Raw genomic sequence first — 18,327 nt, 5'->3', positions numbered from 1 at the left:
ACTAAGCCGCTAACCAGCCTGCTTCTCAAGGATGCAGACTTTACCTTTGATGATTCTTGTTTGCAGGCATTTTGCAGGTTGAAGGAAGCACTAATTACCGCCCCAATCATACAACCACCAGATTGGAACTTGCCTTTTGAAATAATGTGTGATGCAAGCGACTATGCGGTTGGGGCAGTATTAGGTCAAAGAAGGGACAAAAAGATGCATGCCATATACTATGCCAGTAAGACCCTAGATGAGGCACAGGTAAACTATGCCACGACAGAAAAAGAATTGCTAGCAGTTGTCTACGCCATTGACAAATTTCGGCAATACTTGGTGGGATCAAAAATCATTGTTTATACAGATCACTCGGCCATAAAATACTTGCTAAACAAAAAAGATGTCAAACCGAGATTGATCCGATGGATTTTGCTCCTCCAAGAATTTGACCTTGAAATAAAAGATAAAAAGGGCGTAGAAAATGTTGTCGCTGACCACTTGTCCCGACTTCGGGAGACCAATAAGGATGAGCTACCCTTGGATGACTCATTCCCAGATGACCAACTATTCTTATTGGCACAAACTGACGCACCTTGGTATGCAGATTTTGTTAACTTTCTTGCAGCAGGAGTACTACCACCCGAGTTAAACTACCAACAAAAGAAGAAATTCTTCAATGATCTTAAGCACTACTATTGGGACGAGCCCTACCTCTTCCGAAGAGGCTCAGATGGGATTTTCAGGCGATGCATTCCTGAAAACGAGGTAAGTAGTATTCTAACTCATTGTCACTCCTCTTCTTATGGCGGCCACGCCAGTACACAAAAGACTTCTTTCAAAATTCTTCATTCTGGTTTCTGGTGGCCATCACTTTTCAAAGATGTGCATCTCTTTATCTCTAAATGTGACAAATGTCAACGCACCGGTAGCATTACAAAAAGAAATGAAATGCCTTTGAATAACATCCTTGAAGTGGAAATTTTTTATGTTTGGGGTATTGACTTTATGGGACCTTTCCCTTCCTCTTTTGGGAATCAGTACATATTAGTAGTCGTTGACTATGTGTCCAAATGGGTTGAGGCCATTGCTTCCCCCACTAATGATGCACAGGTAGTTATAAAAATGTTTAAGAAAGTCATCTTCCCTAGATTCGGAGTGCCACGAGTTGTGATAAGCGATGGAGGGTCTCACTTCATTTCAAGACATTTTGAAAAACTTTTGCAAAAACTTGGAGTGAGGCACAAAATTGCGACACCCTATCACCCCCAAACTAGCGGACAAGTGGAGGTCTCAAACAGACAAATTAAAGCTATCCTTGAAAAAACTGTTTCCACCTCTAGAACAGATTGGTCAAATAAGCTTGACGATGCCCTTTGGGCCTATCGAACGGCTTATAAAACCCCCATTGGGATGACCCCTTTTAAACTTGTCTATGGGAAATCTTGTCACCTTCCTGTTGAGCTCGAGCATAAGGCCTATTGGGCAATTAGAAACCTCAACTTAGATCCCAATTTAGCCGGTGACAAAAGAAAACTTCAATTAAACGAGCTAGAAGAACTTAGGATGGATGCCTATGAGAATGCCCGCATTTACAAAGAGAGAACTAAGACCTGGCATGACAAGAAAATCATCAAAAGGCACTTCAAAAGTGGTGACCTTGTGCTGCTCTTTAACTCTAGGCTAAAGCTCTTTCCAGGTAAACTGCGATCACGATGGTCCGGTCCTTTCCAAGTTCGCACATTCTACCCTTATGGGGCGATTGAAATCTTTTCTGACGAAACAGGATCCTTCACGGTTAATGGCCAACGGCTTAAAATCTATAATACCGGGGAAGTAAATGAAGTAGTGGCTGATTTCACCCTTAGTGACCCACCTTAAGGATTTTCATCCTCATCTTCGTCAAGCTAGTGACGTTAAAAGAGCGCTTCATGGGAGGCAACCCACCAATTTAATTGCTTTCTTTGTTTTCTGTTATTTCTCTTTATTTTGTAGGTAAGTGTCCGAGATTGATTAAGAAACGCAAGAAAATCAAAGTTCCAAGAACCAGAAAGGTGGCACGGCCCGTGCTTGATTTGGCACGGCCGTGCCAAGAAACACAACCACATCTTCAATAAAGTTGGTAGAATGCTGGCACGGCCCGTGCTACATCTGGCACAGCCGTGCCAACCTGAAGGCCTCCGGAGTTTAAAATTTCGACAAATTGTGAGCTTTCCGCACCCTTTCTCAATTTTTCCTTATTTCTTTCGTTTCTATCATTTGAATCATTGAGGACAATGCTTCTCCTAAGTGTGGGGGGAGCCTAATAAAGTGTCTTTAGTCGTAGTGTTTCCAAACTCCCTTGAACTTTATTCTTTTGTTTCGTTTTATTGTGAAAGGCATGTTTAAGTAGCTAATTTTTATTGAAAATATCGTGACACAAAAATTTTCATTGTCTCCTCTTATTTTGTTGATTCTTGTACATGAAAGCAAACTCTTGTGTTTTTTTTAGTCTTCTTGATATACCCACATCTTGTTTTAAAGTGAATAAAGTTCTTCAATGAGAAAAACACAAAGTTGCTTCCCTTGAGTAAATGTATGAATAGGTATTTTAAGGAAACACGTTTTAATCTTAGTGGTGCATTAACCTTTAAAGATTCTCAAAGCGCCAGTAGTATAAGTGAGTATAAGGAAATTCATAAGAAGCCAAAAAGCCAAATAAATTCCAAGATCTCATCACTGAATCTAGATTGGGGAAGGAGGTAGGCCCTCCGACTTCCTACGTGAAGGTGATTGTTATCTTGAGAAAAAACTTTAAAAAGCATCATTGAATCTAGATTGGGGAAGGAGGTAGGCCCTCCGACTTCCTACGTGAAGATGATGTTTTAAGGGGTACCATTGAATCTAGATTGGGGAAGGGGGTAGGCCCTCCGACCTCCTACGTGAAGATGTTGTTCCTTAAATAAAGAACTTAAAATTTGCAAATGGCAAAGAACAAAGATTCTCAAATACTCCCATCTCTCTTATATGAATTGTAGAAGGAATCTTTCTTGGTTAGTTTAGTGCTAGGATTAGACCATGTTTCCTCATAATACCTATCTTATACAGGAGCAAGAAAAGGGTTGGACTTCATACACACACTCACTTGAAACTTGATCGTTGGGTTGAATAAAGATTTCAAGAAATGCTTAAGTTTGTGATTAGTGTACATTTGGGATTTAAGCCCTTGAGGAGACATGTGCTTTAATTGAATTGTCATTTGAATTAACTATTGATGCTACTATGTTTATGCCTTTTTCTTGAGGACAAGCAAAGATTCAAGTGTGGGGGAGTTTGATGAGTCATTTATTGTTTATTTTAATATGCTTTTTATTTTAGTTTTATTTAGATTTTATATATTTTTATATTAGTATTATTTCCTTTTTAGGATAGTTTACTTTAAATTGCAATTTATTATATTTCAGGGAAGAATATTGGATGGATTGAATCTTGGAGCAAAAGAAAGGGGTTTGGAGCGAATTGGACACAAAAATATAAAGATTGAGAGACAAATTATGTCTCCCATAAGTCAGAAGCCTGGCACGGCCCGTGCTAGCCTTGGCACGGCCGTGCCACCCTCCAGAGCACCTTTTGCTGCTTTTGCTTGGATTCTAAGCTATTCTATTTTGGCGCACAATCTACCGTGGAATATTCTTGGAATATACTTGCTTAGATTTTAAGTCAATTTTGTACTATAAATAGAGTAGCTAGCCATCACAAATAATCATCTTTACTTGGAATACAATAAGTGACAATTGCTTTTCTAAATAAAGTTCTTTTCCTTTCCTTTATTTTCCTGTCTTTTACTTTCATGCTTTCTCTCTTCTCCCCCATGTCTACGATGAACATAAGTGAGTAGACTTCTTCTTGTCTTGGGATTGTTGGATAAGTCTAAATGACATAATCCTAATCAAACCAAGCCCTAAGCCTTAATCTTATGTAACCCTAATTTCTTATCTGAATTCACCGTCTTAACATGGATTAACCATTATCAAACTGTGGAAACGAAAGTGGAGGGTTTGATAATTGTTCGTCCATTATTCCAAATATCAATTCATAAAACGAAAGTGGAGCTTTGATATTCGAACAAGTGAATTCAGACAAGGATTGCAAAGTCAGCGAAATAGGCTTTGCAATCTTTGAGACATATAGTTTCGATCTTCAAGGGAACTAATAACAATCAAGTCAGCGAAATAGGCTTGGTTGTTAGAGGAACCAAAATCCAATAGTAATCAAGTCAGCGAAATAGGCTTGGTTGCTAGAGGAACTTAAGAGAAACTGTCTTAAGAAATTAGGTCTAACATAACATTATAAACTTATGGTTTTGGTTTGAGAAGGACTTGTTATTTAGATGAAACCAACGATCCCAAGGCTCTTTTATTATATTGCTTTTCAAACCGCTTAAAAACCCCCAACTTACAATTCTCTTCTCTCTTCTAATTATCTCTAAAGGTTAATTAAATTGAACTACTCCCTGTCGGAACGATACTCTTTTATACTACTTCGGTAAGACCGTGCACTTGCGGTTTTATCTCATCAGTTTACGTTGTTGATGATTAGTTATCCATGAGATGTTAAGTTGTTAAGTTGTCTTATATTCATGAGTTGCTAATGAGATGTTTGATGAAGAATTATTATTAGGATGAATTGATGATGAATTATTATATGTTAAATATTATTGTTAAATATGATCGTTGTTATGATGAATATATGTTGTTGTTTATGATGTTATTATGATGCTATTATGATGTTGTTTACGATGTTGATTATGATGTTGTTATGATGTTACATGACGTTGATTATGATTGTTGTTATGATGATTACATGATGTTGTCTATGAATTGTTAAATATGATTGATGATGCTTATGTTGTTAAATGTACTTGATGATGTTTATGTTGTTAAATGTAGTTGATGAATTATATTCTTATTATTATTGTTTGAGAAATCTCACCCATTTTGCTTTGAAATGTTGCCTCTATACGTGGGTAACTTGCAGCTAACCAAGATTAGTCGCGGTCGTGTGAGGATTTTTCTCACGTGTGTCTTAGGTGCTCTGATACGTAACGGGATGGGAATTTGTTATTGCTTTCTGTTCCTTACGTATTATTTTATGAATTTTCATGAACATGATGTTGGAAAGAATTTATGAGATTTTACGTTAAGGCCCTTGTGCGAAAGACTGTTTTAGGTGTTGAATAATTCCGCTGCGAAGTATTAATTATTATGTGTTGAATTTTGAAGGATAAATAATTATTTATTCAGTTTATGGCATCCAGAAGGAGGAAGTGTGACATTCCGTTTATGTGAATACTCTGACTATTTATGTGAAATTTTTATGTTGGGAAAACGGGGTGTTACAAGGAGGAAGGAGGCTAAGTCTAAAGATGGAAAGGAGGAGCCTCAAAAGCAAGCAAAGAAGGCTAAGGATACTAAACCTGCTGCTTATGGCATCCAGAAGGAGGTAAGAGAGTTAGAGCCTTCACATATTCTAACTAAGAGACCTAGAGGTGGAGGTTCTGATAGAACTTAACATGTTCAAATAGTTGCTCAGGAACCTCCACACAAGACAAGGAAGCTAAACTTGTATGCTGAAGGTTCAGAAGAAGTAGCTCAATAAGGTGGAAGCTCAGTTGCTCATCTTGTGGAGGAAAAATATGTGGAAGCTGCTAAGCAGGTGTTGGACCTTTCAAAGAAGTTGGAAAAGTCTATTGTTGGACAAGCTAGTGAGGTCCTTAAGACTCACATGAAGGTTAAATTGGAACAAGGTTATTCAGAAACTTCTACTTCAAAAGCTGGTGGTTCTACAGCAGGTAACTTTGCACAAACATCTATCTCAGAACCTATTAGTCTTGAATCACCCATACACACATCCTCACCTATAGATGATCAAACCCTTAGCTCTATATTTACAAAATTACCAAAGGCTAAGAACCCCACACAAACAACTGCACCTAAACCTAAACCAGCTAATGTATCTAAATCTAATGAGGTTCAAACCACCATATGTGTTACCGCTTCAGACTCAACTTCCTGGTGAAAAGTTTGAAGGAGACACAAAAGTTCCTCAAGAGTTTCTAGATAATCAAGAAAAATTTAAGCTCTTTATGCTAGGAGTGTCAAATTAACTTATGAGCTCTATTGTTAGGAAAGCGCACTCAAAGCTAAACAAGCATAAGATGCTAAGATAGTTGCTTCTGGTACATCATCATCCTCATCCAACCCTTTTCAACCTACACAATGTTCGTCATTTGTGTTAGACAATTTGTCTCAACGTTGACATGGTGAACTCCCCTCACTCAACCTGAATTAAACCTACAAACAACCTCTGAAACATTTCTTGACATTGTTGTTTCAGAAATCCAACAACAACCTTTACATGCACTACAAATAGCCTCTTAAATTATAATTTGTTACAATAATATTGATGATGTAAGCGTAATGTTTAGGAACCCCTTGTCCCCTAGGAGCCAACCTATTATAACCCTAGCCACTTATGACAATACAAATGCAATAGAATTATCTAAAGATGAAGAAGATATTCCAGAAATCATTGTCACAGAAACTCAAACCATCATTCTAGCCTCAACATCTCACCTCCACCAACCTTAACCTCAAACATGGTTCTTAGAGAGGTGTGCAATATTATTTTCAAACATCTGGAAGAGTTAATGAACTAAAGGAATAAGGCTATTTACTTAGAGAATTATGAAGATAAGTGGAATAAGTACCTCAAGGAGCTGGTGAATAAAACTCTTGACGAGCTTCAGACTCTGTCCATTCAAGCTCATGAGCAGGCTCTGAGGAACTGGTTTAATGAAGTGGTCAATACTATGTAAGTTGTGGAGTTCAAAAGATCAATCAAACAATTGTTAGACTCTCCACACTTCATTGATCATACTAAAGATATTCTTGCAGTAGTCAAGACTGACCTTGATACTTCCTAGATCACAAGCATGTTTATCAAGCCAAAGAAGGTAGTTATCAAGAGACAGGATCTTGAAGATACTGAAGAATCAATATAATTGAGAAGCTGCAAGGACATCTGAAAGAGCATAATATTATTTCATAGAATTTGCAAAAGGAATTAGCTGAATTAAAGCAGAGTAGAATCAACAAACTTTGAAGCACGAGGAGCTTGAGAAGAATATGAAGCTGCAACATGAAGAAGCTATGGCTAAGCAAAAATCTCTGGAAAAGAGAGTTCAGGAGAACTATTTGGAATCTTTAAGGAAACAAGATGAGACTAATGCTGGGATTGCTCCTATTATGAAGATGATGAAGAATCATCCATCTTAGAGCTTTAGTTGTAGACCCTTTTGTGCTTATACTTATGTTATTTTAGCTTCTGATATTTTGTAATTATGTTTCTTAACTATTATATCTTATTGCATTTGATACTTAGAAGTATTCATGTTTTTATCCATCTTTTCTTACTCTTTTTATATTTTAGTCTTTTTGTTGATGACAAAACGGGGAGTAAGATATATAATGACATTTAGGCTCTGAGTCCACTAAATTAAATAAAATTAATTTTCAAGAACCTTATTCTCATCTTTTAGTCTTTCGTTTACATGTGAATTATTTCTGAGTGACGTTTTTGTGCTAAAAATGAATTTAAGTAACTTGAATAGAACTCCAAGGGCGCTTACAAACCTCACCTTAAGGACTATTAGACTCAGGGGGATCTTACAAACCTCGGACCCTAAAAATAGGGGAGATTGTTGGAACAAAATGTGTTTAACATTGTCTCTTTAAGTTTTGACGATAACAAGGTATTAAAAATTCAATTGGATATGCTTATATTTATTTAAGCGTACACGACCATAGACTAAAATTTATACGTCTTAAAACAAGGTATTGGTTATGGAAGAAAAATTGAGAGCAAGCGAATTTACAAGAGAAGCTTTGTTGCAAGTCTTAGTCTGAAGACATCAGAGTCTAAAGAGCATCGAAAGCTGATTGTCAAAGTTTGAAGACATAAGTGTGAAAAGAAATAGAAACTGGAGCAACGACTATTTCGGATGAATTAGAAGGCTTTGAATGCTTATCCACTAGAGAATGTAACGCCCTATCTCTATTAAAGCGGTAAAACACACGAATAATAAAAATATTCAAGAAATAGACGTTACGTCTTCAACAAAAACCAAATCAACATGCATATATAAAAATTCTCAACAGTCGCAGCAGATATAAATCATACATCTCCAAAATATACATGTCATGAGATCAATATACATCATCATATAAATTCTCTAAATCCCGACAAATGGGCAAATCTCCACAACATAAATAAGTCTAGAATAAACAATCTAGAATAATCATAAAGACAAACATCCTAGATCAGAGCCTAAATCTAAGACTCCAAGAAACGATAACGGAGATAGCTCCCGGTATCCAAGCAACTCACCAACAACAACTAATCATACACTTCGTCTACCCATCCATACAGACAGGTAGGCGGTCCATCACAGATCCACAGGGGGTAAGCTTCACATCAATCATAATCAACATAAACAAACATAGGCATTCAAGGATTTCATGCATAACACATATACATAACCATCCCTCCTAGAATAATAACATCACATGATTATTATCCCCCATCACATACAAATCCAGCTATCAAATTACTAACATATCATAGCAACATACTCTATCACTAATTAAGTCATCGACATAAGCTCATCATTCATTAACAATAATCAAGAAAGGACTACTCACCTTATTCTTCATTTAGCATACTTAACTCAATAAATACAATTCATCATTTCCAGGTTAAAAGCAAGCAATCATCATTTTCAACGGAATCACCACATCATATATGTACACATATACGATTATCACCTCATCACTATCACTAAAATAATTATCATCAAACACATTCACCAAGTGTATAAGCACGAGCAAGTAAGACATGCAATTATAGCATAATTCAATTATTCACAACCGTCAACAAAATCCACCCATGTACATATACACCACTCCACATAATCACAACATTCACCGAATTCCACCAATTCACAAATTCATCAAGTCACATATTCATTTATGACACGACTCATCAATTACTCAAATGCATGCAATGTTCTAGACTCTTCTAGATGCATGCGGTACCGTCACCAACAACAAAGGTCGTTGCCCAAACTAGACCACTAAATGGTCTCTACAAGGCCGAAGTCCAAAGAACTAGACCACTAATTGATCTCTGCAAGAGGAGCTTGAAGATTCAAGAGTTGGAGAGATCCTACGAGTTAAAGTGAAGCTTGGGCTAGGAATTGGTGATAATTAAGATAAGGGGGTTAGAATTCATCATAATCACTTAGTTAATTTCTACTCTCTCTTTTTATGCATAAGTGCTAATTTGAATAAGTGATTATTGTGAACCCAACTTTTGAAATTCGTGCTCATGTTGTAGTGATATGTTTGAGTATGTTAATTTGATGATAATTGAATTTTTGATGATGAAATTGCATGTTCATGATGTATATAAATGGGTAGTTTGTGAATTGTGCTCAATTGATGAATTGTGACATGTTGAATTTTGATGGAATGCATGATTATAAGTTGTTGATTGTTGTTGATAATCATTTATCATGATTTGGGTATGAATTATGATTGAAGTTGTTGTTGTTGAATTGAGTTGTTGTGATGAATTCAAGGTTTAATGATGTTGTTGTTGTTAATTTATGTCACGAGTGTTCCATTTTATGAAATTGTTGTTTTAAGAGTTTTGATGAAAGTGGGTCATTCATGGTGGATTATGATTCTTGATGAATTAAGATGAAATGTTGGTGTTGTTGCGTTGATATAAGTTTAATGAACTTTTGTTTTTGGGTATAAGATTTGGTTGTGAAAAGTTTTGGGAAGAAACTTGGGTTTTTGTATGAAGAGCTAGTTAAGTGATTTTGGAAAATAAGTGATTTTGAAATGGAAAATGATGTTTCAAGTGTTTTAAGTGGTGGTTATAAGGGGTTCAATAATGGGTTAAGTTTTGGAAATGATTGGGAAGTATTGGAGTTGGATTAAGTGACTTAAAAGCAATTATTTGAGAAAATTCGTATTTGAAAGTTGAATTCTGCATAGTCTGCTACTGTCAAAATCATGAAGCGATCTTACAGATCGTGAGGCGATTTTGACAGAAACAACAAATTTTCTGCATAGCCTGATGCTGTCGAATCATGAAGCGATTTTGCGAATCATGAGGCGAGTTTGACAACAACATCAAAATTTTATGCTCAGTCTGATGCTGTCAAAATCATGAAGCGATATTACGAGTCATGAAGCGATTTTGGCAGCCTAGAAACCTTAAAAATGCATTTTCTTCTTCAATCCATTTGTTTCCAAACTTCAAAATTAGAAGTATTAGGAGTTTAATTAAGGGGTTTAAGAACATTTAACTTATCTCTTGTTGAATCTAACTTGGTTTTGTTTTGAAAATGAATTGGTTTTGTAATATGGAAGAAACGATACGAACTTGTCGTAACTTGGAGATTTTGATGATGTTGTCGTAGTCGGCCGATGAAACGCACATGTATATTCAACTACACTCATATGTGATCTAAGTGTATACATAGTCGAGGCCCTAGAGTTTATATACTTGGTATTGGTTCATTTGTCTCAATTATTTTAGAGTTGTAGAATGAGAGACGAACTTTGCCGGAAATAATTTCTTTAAGCCAATTATCTTATAAATCTTTCGTGACTATCCTTATATGACTAAATGAAGATGTGTATATGTTGGATATGATATTTTCCATGAGATGTTGTATGTTCTCTTACTTGGAATATGAGACAATTGGATTGGTGAAACTACATGATGTAGTTGTTAAATGAATGTATGTTGATGAATTGTGATATTTTGGTGGTGATACTTAATTGAATAATGACATGTTGGTTGTGTTGATGTAAATGCTTAATAATGCAATTGTTGTTGGAGTTGTACAATGTAATTGGAGGTGTACTTTTACATTGTGTTGTTGTAATTTGTAGAGTTGCATTATTTGCTCTTTGCTATGTCCATGCATCATAGTCATATGTGAAATGTAAAAGGAGGTGTATTTTTACATAGTTGTGCGTAAGAGGAGGTGTACTTTTACAAATGATGTGCGGTTGGCATCATGGGGTAACGGCCTAGACGTTGTTGTGCTTGGTACCACATGCATGTAGGTGTCGGTGTTAGGCGCATTACATAATTAACATGAGTGAATGGTTGCATGCGAATAGTAATTGTTGAAGTTTGTGAAGTTGTGATAAGATTTTGAATGATATGGATTGATGATAAATGTGCTTGGTGAATACTTGATTGTATTATCTTGGAATGTTATGTAAATGCACATATTGAATTAACTGTTTATGTTAAGTACTTAAACTTGAATTATTCATGTATAACTGTTATGTGGATTATGATGATGTAATACTTACCCCCAGTGGTTTTGACCGCCTACCTGTCTGTATGGATGGGTAGACGTTGTGCATGATTAGTTGCTCTGGTGAGTTGACTGATGCTTGGTTGGATATCGGGAGCTATTTCCGGTATCGGTTTAGTTGAGTCTATGATGGCTCTGATCTAGGCGTCTGTTTGTTGTCTAGATTATTTGTTTGGATTATTTATTCATATTGGAGATTTACCCATTGTTGGGATTTGAAGATTATTTATGTTGTTGTATTTTTGGACATCATGACATGCATGCTTTTGAATTATATGGTTTATAATCCGCTGTGACTGTTGAGATTTATATGTATGCATGTTGTTTTGGAGTTTTGTTTGATGACGTAGCGTCTATTTCTTGAATATATGCCTTATTCGCGTGTTTTATCGCATTAATAGAAATAAGGCGTTACAAAAAGCATACCTTGACTGCTATTTCCACTATGGAAGTTGTGTTTGTTTCTTGTTTTGATGCTACCTCGCATGGTGTGAGGTTGAAGAGTTTCATATATGGGCTTAGAGTTGTTGACTCTATTTCGAGGCCATTGAAGATGTTTTGTGATAACTGGTTTTTATGGCTAAGAACAACAAAAGTGGAAGTCAAAGTAAAAACATTGACATTAAATACACTTCATTTAGAAAATAAAAATGGTCATTGAACACGTTAGCACAGACTTGATGATTGTTGATCCTTTGACTAAAGACATGCCACCAAAGAATTTTAGGGATCATTTAGTATGGATGGGACTTGGTTCCACGATGTAATTTTCATTAAACTTTTGTTATTTTGATGAAACTCTTATTCAGTTTGAATTTTTTTCTCATTTTGTTACATGCATATATTTATTTATTTTGAGAAAATTCACTTCATTTAGACCTGAAATAAACATGTGGTTATTCATTAAGTTGGGGATTGATACCGAGAGACTTATATATTGTAATACGTGGAAGATACTACTCATAGACGATTTCTATGTTTAATTTCTTGTTGTGATTGATTATGGGTTAGATGGACCAAGTGGGAGAATGTTAGTTTTTTCCTATTCTTCATCTTCCACGTGAGCCAATTTTTGAGTCACAGATGAGTTATTGTGGATTGCTATTCTTACGGAAAAAATTTGCTGAGTTGGTCCACTCCTTTTCCCACTTATCCCATAATTTGATCCACCTTCACTATAGTAACTAACTAGTGCTAAAGATCAGCTCTCAAAGTGTTACACATTTCCAGACTTTTTGATGGGCAAGGCTAAACGTATTCACTATGTTTCATGGTCACTAACCTACTCTTCTCTCTATAGAAAACTACACCATCGAGTTTGAGTGAGTTAAAGTTTAGAATAGTGAAACAATTCGGTTGTAGCAGCAACAACAAGCTCGGTAGTGTTCTTAATTTGCTTCCGCTTACTGATTTAAATGTGTTGTTTATGTTGTTTAACATGTTTAATCGATTAGAAATAATTTACAGCTGCATGTATGATTTGCAAAAGAGGGAACATTGTGCAAGGTAAAGCAAAGTTTCTATTTAATATATTCCAATTAATTTTTTAGTCTTAATCCTTAGATCTCAGGAAAGGGGCATTGGACAGTTTGGAGTTCATCTGTGAGGGAAATAAAGTCTATCCGAACAATATTCCATCTATGTTTGAAACTGTCCAAAAAACATTAGAGCTGCAATTACAGAAGAATGACTTACATATTGTTATAAGATCAAATAGTCCAACTTTTCCAACAAAAAAAAAAAAATTACAAGGTATTAACACAAGCAAATAGGTATATAAAGAATTCATTTTGAAACCAATGAGAGCAAGACCTTATTATTTACTTGCCTTTCCCTGCAATACTTGAGAAGAATTACTACTACCACTTGTATACAAAGATTTAAGCTGCCTGCTTATGAGTTTACTAGTATGAATAGTCTGCTGAAGCTGTGAATCATTAGACCACCATTGTTCAATTCCATGAGCTTCATGAAACTTCTGCTTTTCCTTATTCACAACAAACACCTTTGCAGCAACATGACAACCATTATTATTTGGACCAACATTCTCCTTGTTATTTTCACCACCATCTTCTTTCTCATTCGATTTATCAGGTTCGTCATTGTACGAACAACATATATAGTCACTATTGTTCACATAAAGATGAGGAACCCATTTTCCAACACCAAAATTATGATTCTTCAAGCTAGTTAACCATGGCATCCAACTCTTCTTGTTGTTGTTGTTTCCATCATTGTTGATATTATTAACTCCTTCACTGCTTGAAGGAAGCATTGATTTGATTCTCTTCCAAGCTAACTCAGCTTTTTCTCCAATGTTTCTTAGACTCATAGCAATTGAAACAGAAGGTGGGTTGAATAAATGTGTTTCTACATAGATACCTTCTTTTGCTAATGATTTTCCAACTTGAAGTGCAAAACCAGCTCCTAATGAATGTCCTGCTACACAAACATTGCTACTTCCATATGCATCAGACACTGATTTTAGTGTCTCTAAAGCTACATTGAACCTTACAGAACCTTTTAGGCTTTCCCAGGCGAGGAATCGAAGGTCATCTTGGATGTCTCTTCGCATTGTGTGGCTTTTGAGTAATGTTCCTCTTAGTGCTAAAACGGCTTTTGGTGCACCACTTGGTCTGATCACTACTAAATCGGACATTGCTGCAGATCTGTCCCATTCGAGTATTGCACCGAAAATTGAACCGTCTCTTTCGTCTATCAGTGTTTTTGTTAGCTTGTACTTGAAGGGAATCCACCAGTTTGGAGCTAGAGCATTTTCTGGTGTTCGTTTCTCTTGTCGATCAAGTTCAAGCAAGTACACTGCCTGTATAAAACAAGCAATGACAGTTCTCTTGTAGTTTGGATCCTTCCTGCATGCAACAAAATTGGTATCAGTAATTGTATGAAGTTCCAGTAAATGTTGGAGGATTCTCAATCAGGTTCAACAAGAACGAAAATGAAAACTAGGGACCTCTTGCTGAAAATATTAGCAACATGGTCCTCTCTCAAACAATATTATAAAACTCATACCGATAATACAGTCAAATAAGGTATTAAATCAATAGATCACTAGTCAAACCAATAAGTTACAATTGTACAAAGGTGATGCAAACTGAAATAATTGTAAAATTTGCATCCTTCTATGTTTCCTTGACATTTCAGATTGAAGTGTGTTTGGTGTGTGTTAGTGTCCGACACCAACACAATACTAACAAAAGTGCACAAAGTAGAAGGAAGCATCTGAAAAATAGGGGACTCTGGCTGGAGTCAGTAGTAAAACGATCCTATTAGACAATGTTAAACTCATATCCATAATCAACTCAATTATGCTATTGATTATTGACTCAATGTCGAACCAATAAATTACAAATGCATAACATTGATGCAAAACTTAAATAATTTAAAGCTGGTTTAACTGATTCATTGATTCAAAAATCAAACTCGTTTCCACAGGTCCAGATGCATTTCCGATTGACATGCTGACTCTGACCGATTTCTGGTCTAACAACTAATCCTAGGTAGCATCGACTCGACAACAGCATATGTAGTGTGCCATCATTTCTATTTTATTAAATTATTATCCATGTCTACATGTTAGTATCGTGTCTGGTTTGTGTCTGTGTTCATAGATCTAATCAGCCAGTTGAAACAGGTTTTTATAACATTGATTTATTGTCTGAGTCAGAGTGACATATATTACTAATAATAAAATAAAGAAAAACATATTCATGAAATTCTAGTGTCCTTTATCTCAATTTAAAAATAAAAATAAAAACTCATAAAAACTAAACAGGGAATTGAGAAAATCCATGATATTAATATTAATGGCCAATGCTCCAAATCAGGATCCCCAAATACAAAACAAATAAGGAAACAAATAAATAGGGAATCAGAATATATTATCCAAAGCCTGTAGTTAAATTAATGAAGCTATTATCTATCTAATTCTATAATTTATAGTGTAAATCACAAAGATTCTAGAAACTCACCAAAAAATCATCTATCATAAACTTTGAAGCACGGACACTCCTCAGATAAGGCGTGTCTGACATCAATACGATACCGACACACACACATAATTATACAGAATTATGTGATTTTATCAAATTATTAGCGGTGTCAACGTGTCAGTGTCGTGTCAGGTGCATCCGTGTTTATAGATCATAAACAATCACGGTTAATAAATCTTAAAACCTCGAACCTAAAAATTCATTGTTCCGTCAAACAAAAACCTCAAATCTGAAAACCCAATTTTTTCTGAAACGGATCAAACTAAAAACATTATAAAGTGGATGAATCCTAAATTTAAATTCAAAATTCTAAACAAACCCATTTTGAAACTTTAACCTAAAATCTCAAAACCCATTTTCTCAAAAAATTCACACTCTGTTCATCCATTTCAAATAAAACCAAATTTCAAATTTTCACTCAAAATTTCAAAAAATAGAAACAAACCCACATAACAAAAAGCAAAATTCAAATCAAATCTAGTTAAAAAGAAGCTATAAATGAAAAGGGTACTTACCAGCTAGAACTAATAAGATCTCTCCAATTTAGGTTAACCAAATTCCTTGGACCAGACACATGAAATGCATAAGGATGATGAGCTTCACCTTCTTCTCCTTGCTTTTCAATCACAACAACCTTTTCCTTTTCCACTTCTTTTACTTCTTCTTCCTTTGTTGTTGTGATTTCCATTTCCATGTTCATGTTGTTGTTAAGGTTTTGGAATTGTTGTGTTTTTGTATGAAAGAGATTATTGTGTTTGAAATTTGAAGAGGAAAGAGCGATAGTGAAGGTTGTTTTAGATTATTTCCTTTGTGAGAACTAGCTTCGTTAAATTGTTTTGGAAAGAATAATTAATTATAATTAATTTTAAACTGACGTCATTTGAAACAGTTTAGTTATTTGAATCTCGGGTATGTACAACGGTCATATTCCCCATAATGCCTCCGATTTTATTTATTTATTTATTTTATTTATTTAGAGTTTATTTATTTATTTGGAAATAATAAAGAGTGTCACAGTGACTTTTTAAAGATTTTAAAAGATAAATTTTTATGAAATTTTTTGTACTCAATGTAATAAGAATTAAATGTTTCACTTTTTTAAATAACATTTGCTTAACTTTTTTTATTTTATTTAAAATGTTTAAAAAGTGTTATGGGACATTCTTTAATAAGATCCATATTTCTTTTATAACATCCAGTGAACAATAACGAATAAAGATAAGAGAAAAGACTCCTCAAAAAGTAAATAAATAATCGAAGAATATAATGTTTGTACAACTAATTTATTATGTTTTTTTTTAAAGAGTTAATTTTTTGCGTTATTACTATCTTTTTCCACATTGCATTTGTCTAAAAAGAAAATGAAGGAAAAATAAAAATGTTGTCATAAAAGGTTGTTATTATTACAAAATAATTATACAAACTATTGTCAAGACGGACACGTGGCGTCTTTTTACACTGCTATTGTGTTTAACAATATGTTTATTTTAGGCATAATTACACTTTTAGTCCCTTAACTTAATTTCAGGTAACAGTTTGATCCTTTATCTTTTTTTCATTTTAATTTGATCATTTTTGTCCATTTTCATATGAATTTTTAAGCTTAAAATTCATGATTTTATTTTCTTATGGTCTTTCAATCTTCAAATCTATGATCCTCGTCTATGTTTGCATAAGAATATTAGATTTGAAGCTTGAAAATGTATATAAAAATGGACAAAAAGGACCAAATTGAAATGAAAAAAAGATAAAGGACCAAACTGTTACATGAAATTAAGTTAAGGAATTAAAAGTGTAATTTTACCTATATTTTATCATATTTCACTATAAATTTTATTGGAATATAATATAATCAATTAAGGATTTAATTTTATTGTTCCTAACGTAGTGAAGTTGCTCCTATTATAAAGAAATTTAACTGATTTATTAATTAAAATTTTAAATAATAGTATACAAAAGATAAAGTTGTGATTAGAATAATATGGTAAATGAAGAGTATAATTGAAAGATAAAAAGTTAATCGAAAATCATATATTCTCTTTGTATATAGAATATAAATAACTACCTAAGATCTAACTTACCGAGATCCTCTAAAACATATCTAATATGTCAACATTGTTATTGGACAACAAATCGACTACTTGATAAGGCGCTCTCCATTTGTTATTGTACAATGACATACATATAAAAAAATATATTAAATGTACTTTTGGTTCTCAATTTTAAAAAGAAAAATGAAGTTTTGTTCTCAAGGGCGAAGGGAAACTATGGCCATCGTAAGGTTGGTATTATGGTATAAGAGTAATTGATAAAGTTTTGTTAGAGGGTTAGTTAGGGAGTTAAGATGTTAGTTGCTCAAACTAACTTTATAAATAAAAGGTTTAAATGCACTTTTGCCCCTTCAAGTTTGCAAAACTTGCGATTTTGGTCCCCCTATTTTGAAAATAGCACATTTGGCCCTCAAGTTTATGCCCCTTTGCAAAAGCATGGTTCCCTTTGATTTTGACTCGGTCAAAACTGACATATCCCATTTTTTCTTTGTTTTTTCGCCATAGTGGATATTATTAAAAGTAAAATTTTGCCAACATTTATTATTGGAAAAAAATTAAAATTAAAATTTATAAATGGTGAGATTTCTCACGTGACCCATTCCATTCCAGATTAGAAACCAAAATTGAATTGGGAATTATGGTTAACTCCAAACTCCAAATCTCACTCTCATCTTAATCGAACTAACTCGAAAGCTCACTCTCATCTCAATCGAACTACTAAGATTAATTGAAGAAGATGATGAAACGTTCTCCAAAGGGAAAATCGAAAGTAAGAACGAGTTACAAAGTCAGGGAATCAAAAATGAAGAAGACAGATGCGAAGGTGGGGGTTGCGAAG

At 34.5% G+C, this 18,327-nt stretch overlaps 1 protein-coding gene across 1 annotated transcript; it reads right to left on the bottom strand.

The window, feature by feature from the left end:
- Positions 1-13,071: 13,071 nt before the first annotated feature.
- On the bottom strand, positions 13,072-16,274 carry LOC11405564 (GDSL esterase/lipase At4g10955). The gene is made up of 2 exons (XM_003599752.4): positions 15,954-16,274; positions 13,072-14,298 (listed from the first exon to the last, which is right to left on the bottom strand). Exons 1-2 carry the CDS (start codon positions 16,136-16,138, stop codon positions 13,245-13,247), a joined length of 1,239 nt encoding a protein of 412 aa, XP_003599800.1. The 5' UTR covers positions 16,139-16,274; the 3' UTR covers positions 13,072-13,244.
- Between the last annotated feature and the right edge of the window lie 2,053 nt (positions 16,275-18,327).

This window comes from Medicago truncatula, chromosome 3 (assembly GCF_003473485.1).
Source record: "Medicago truncatula cultivar Jemalong A17 chromosome 3, MtrunA17r5.0-ANR, whole genome shotgun sequence".
Taxonomy (NCBI): domain Eukaryota; kingdom Viridiplantae; phylum Streptophyta; class Magnoliopsida; order Fabales; family Fabaceae; genus Medicago; species Medicago truncatula.
This window is presented reverse-complemented; position numbering and strand designations above follow the sequence as displayed.

What these genes read in the sequence shown, in the direction of transcription:
- LOC11405564 (XM_003599752.4), bottom strand. Translation starts at nt 16,138, where the DNA reads ATGAACATGGAAATGGAAATCACAACAACAAAGGAAGAAGAAGTAAAA. An exon ending in GATCTTATTAGTTCTAGCTG is followed by an intron (nt 14,299 to 15,953) that starts GTAAGTACCCTT and finishes TGTTGCATGCAG; the next exon opens with GAAGGATCCAAACTACAAGA.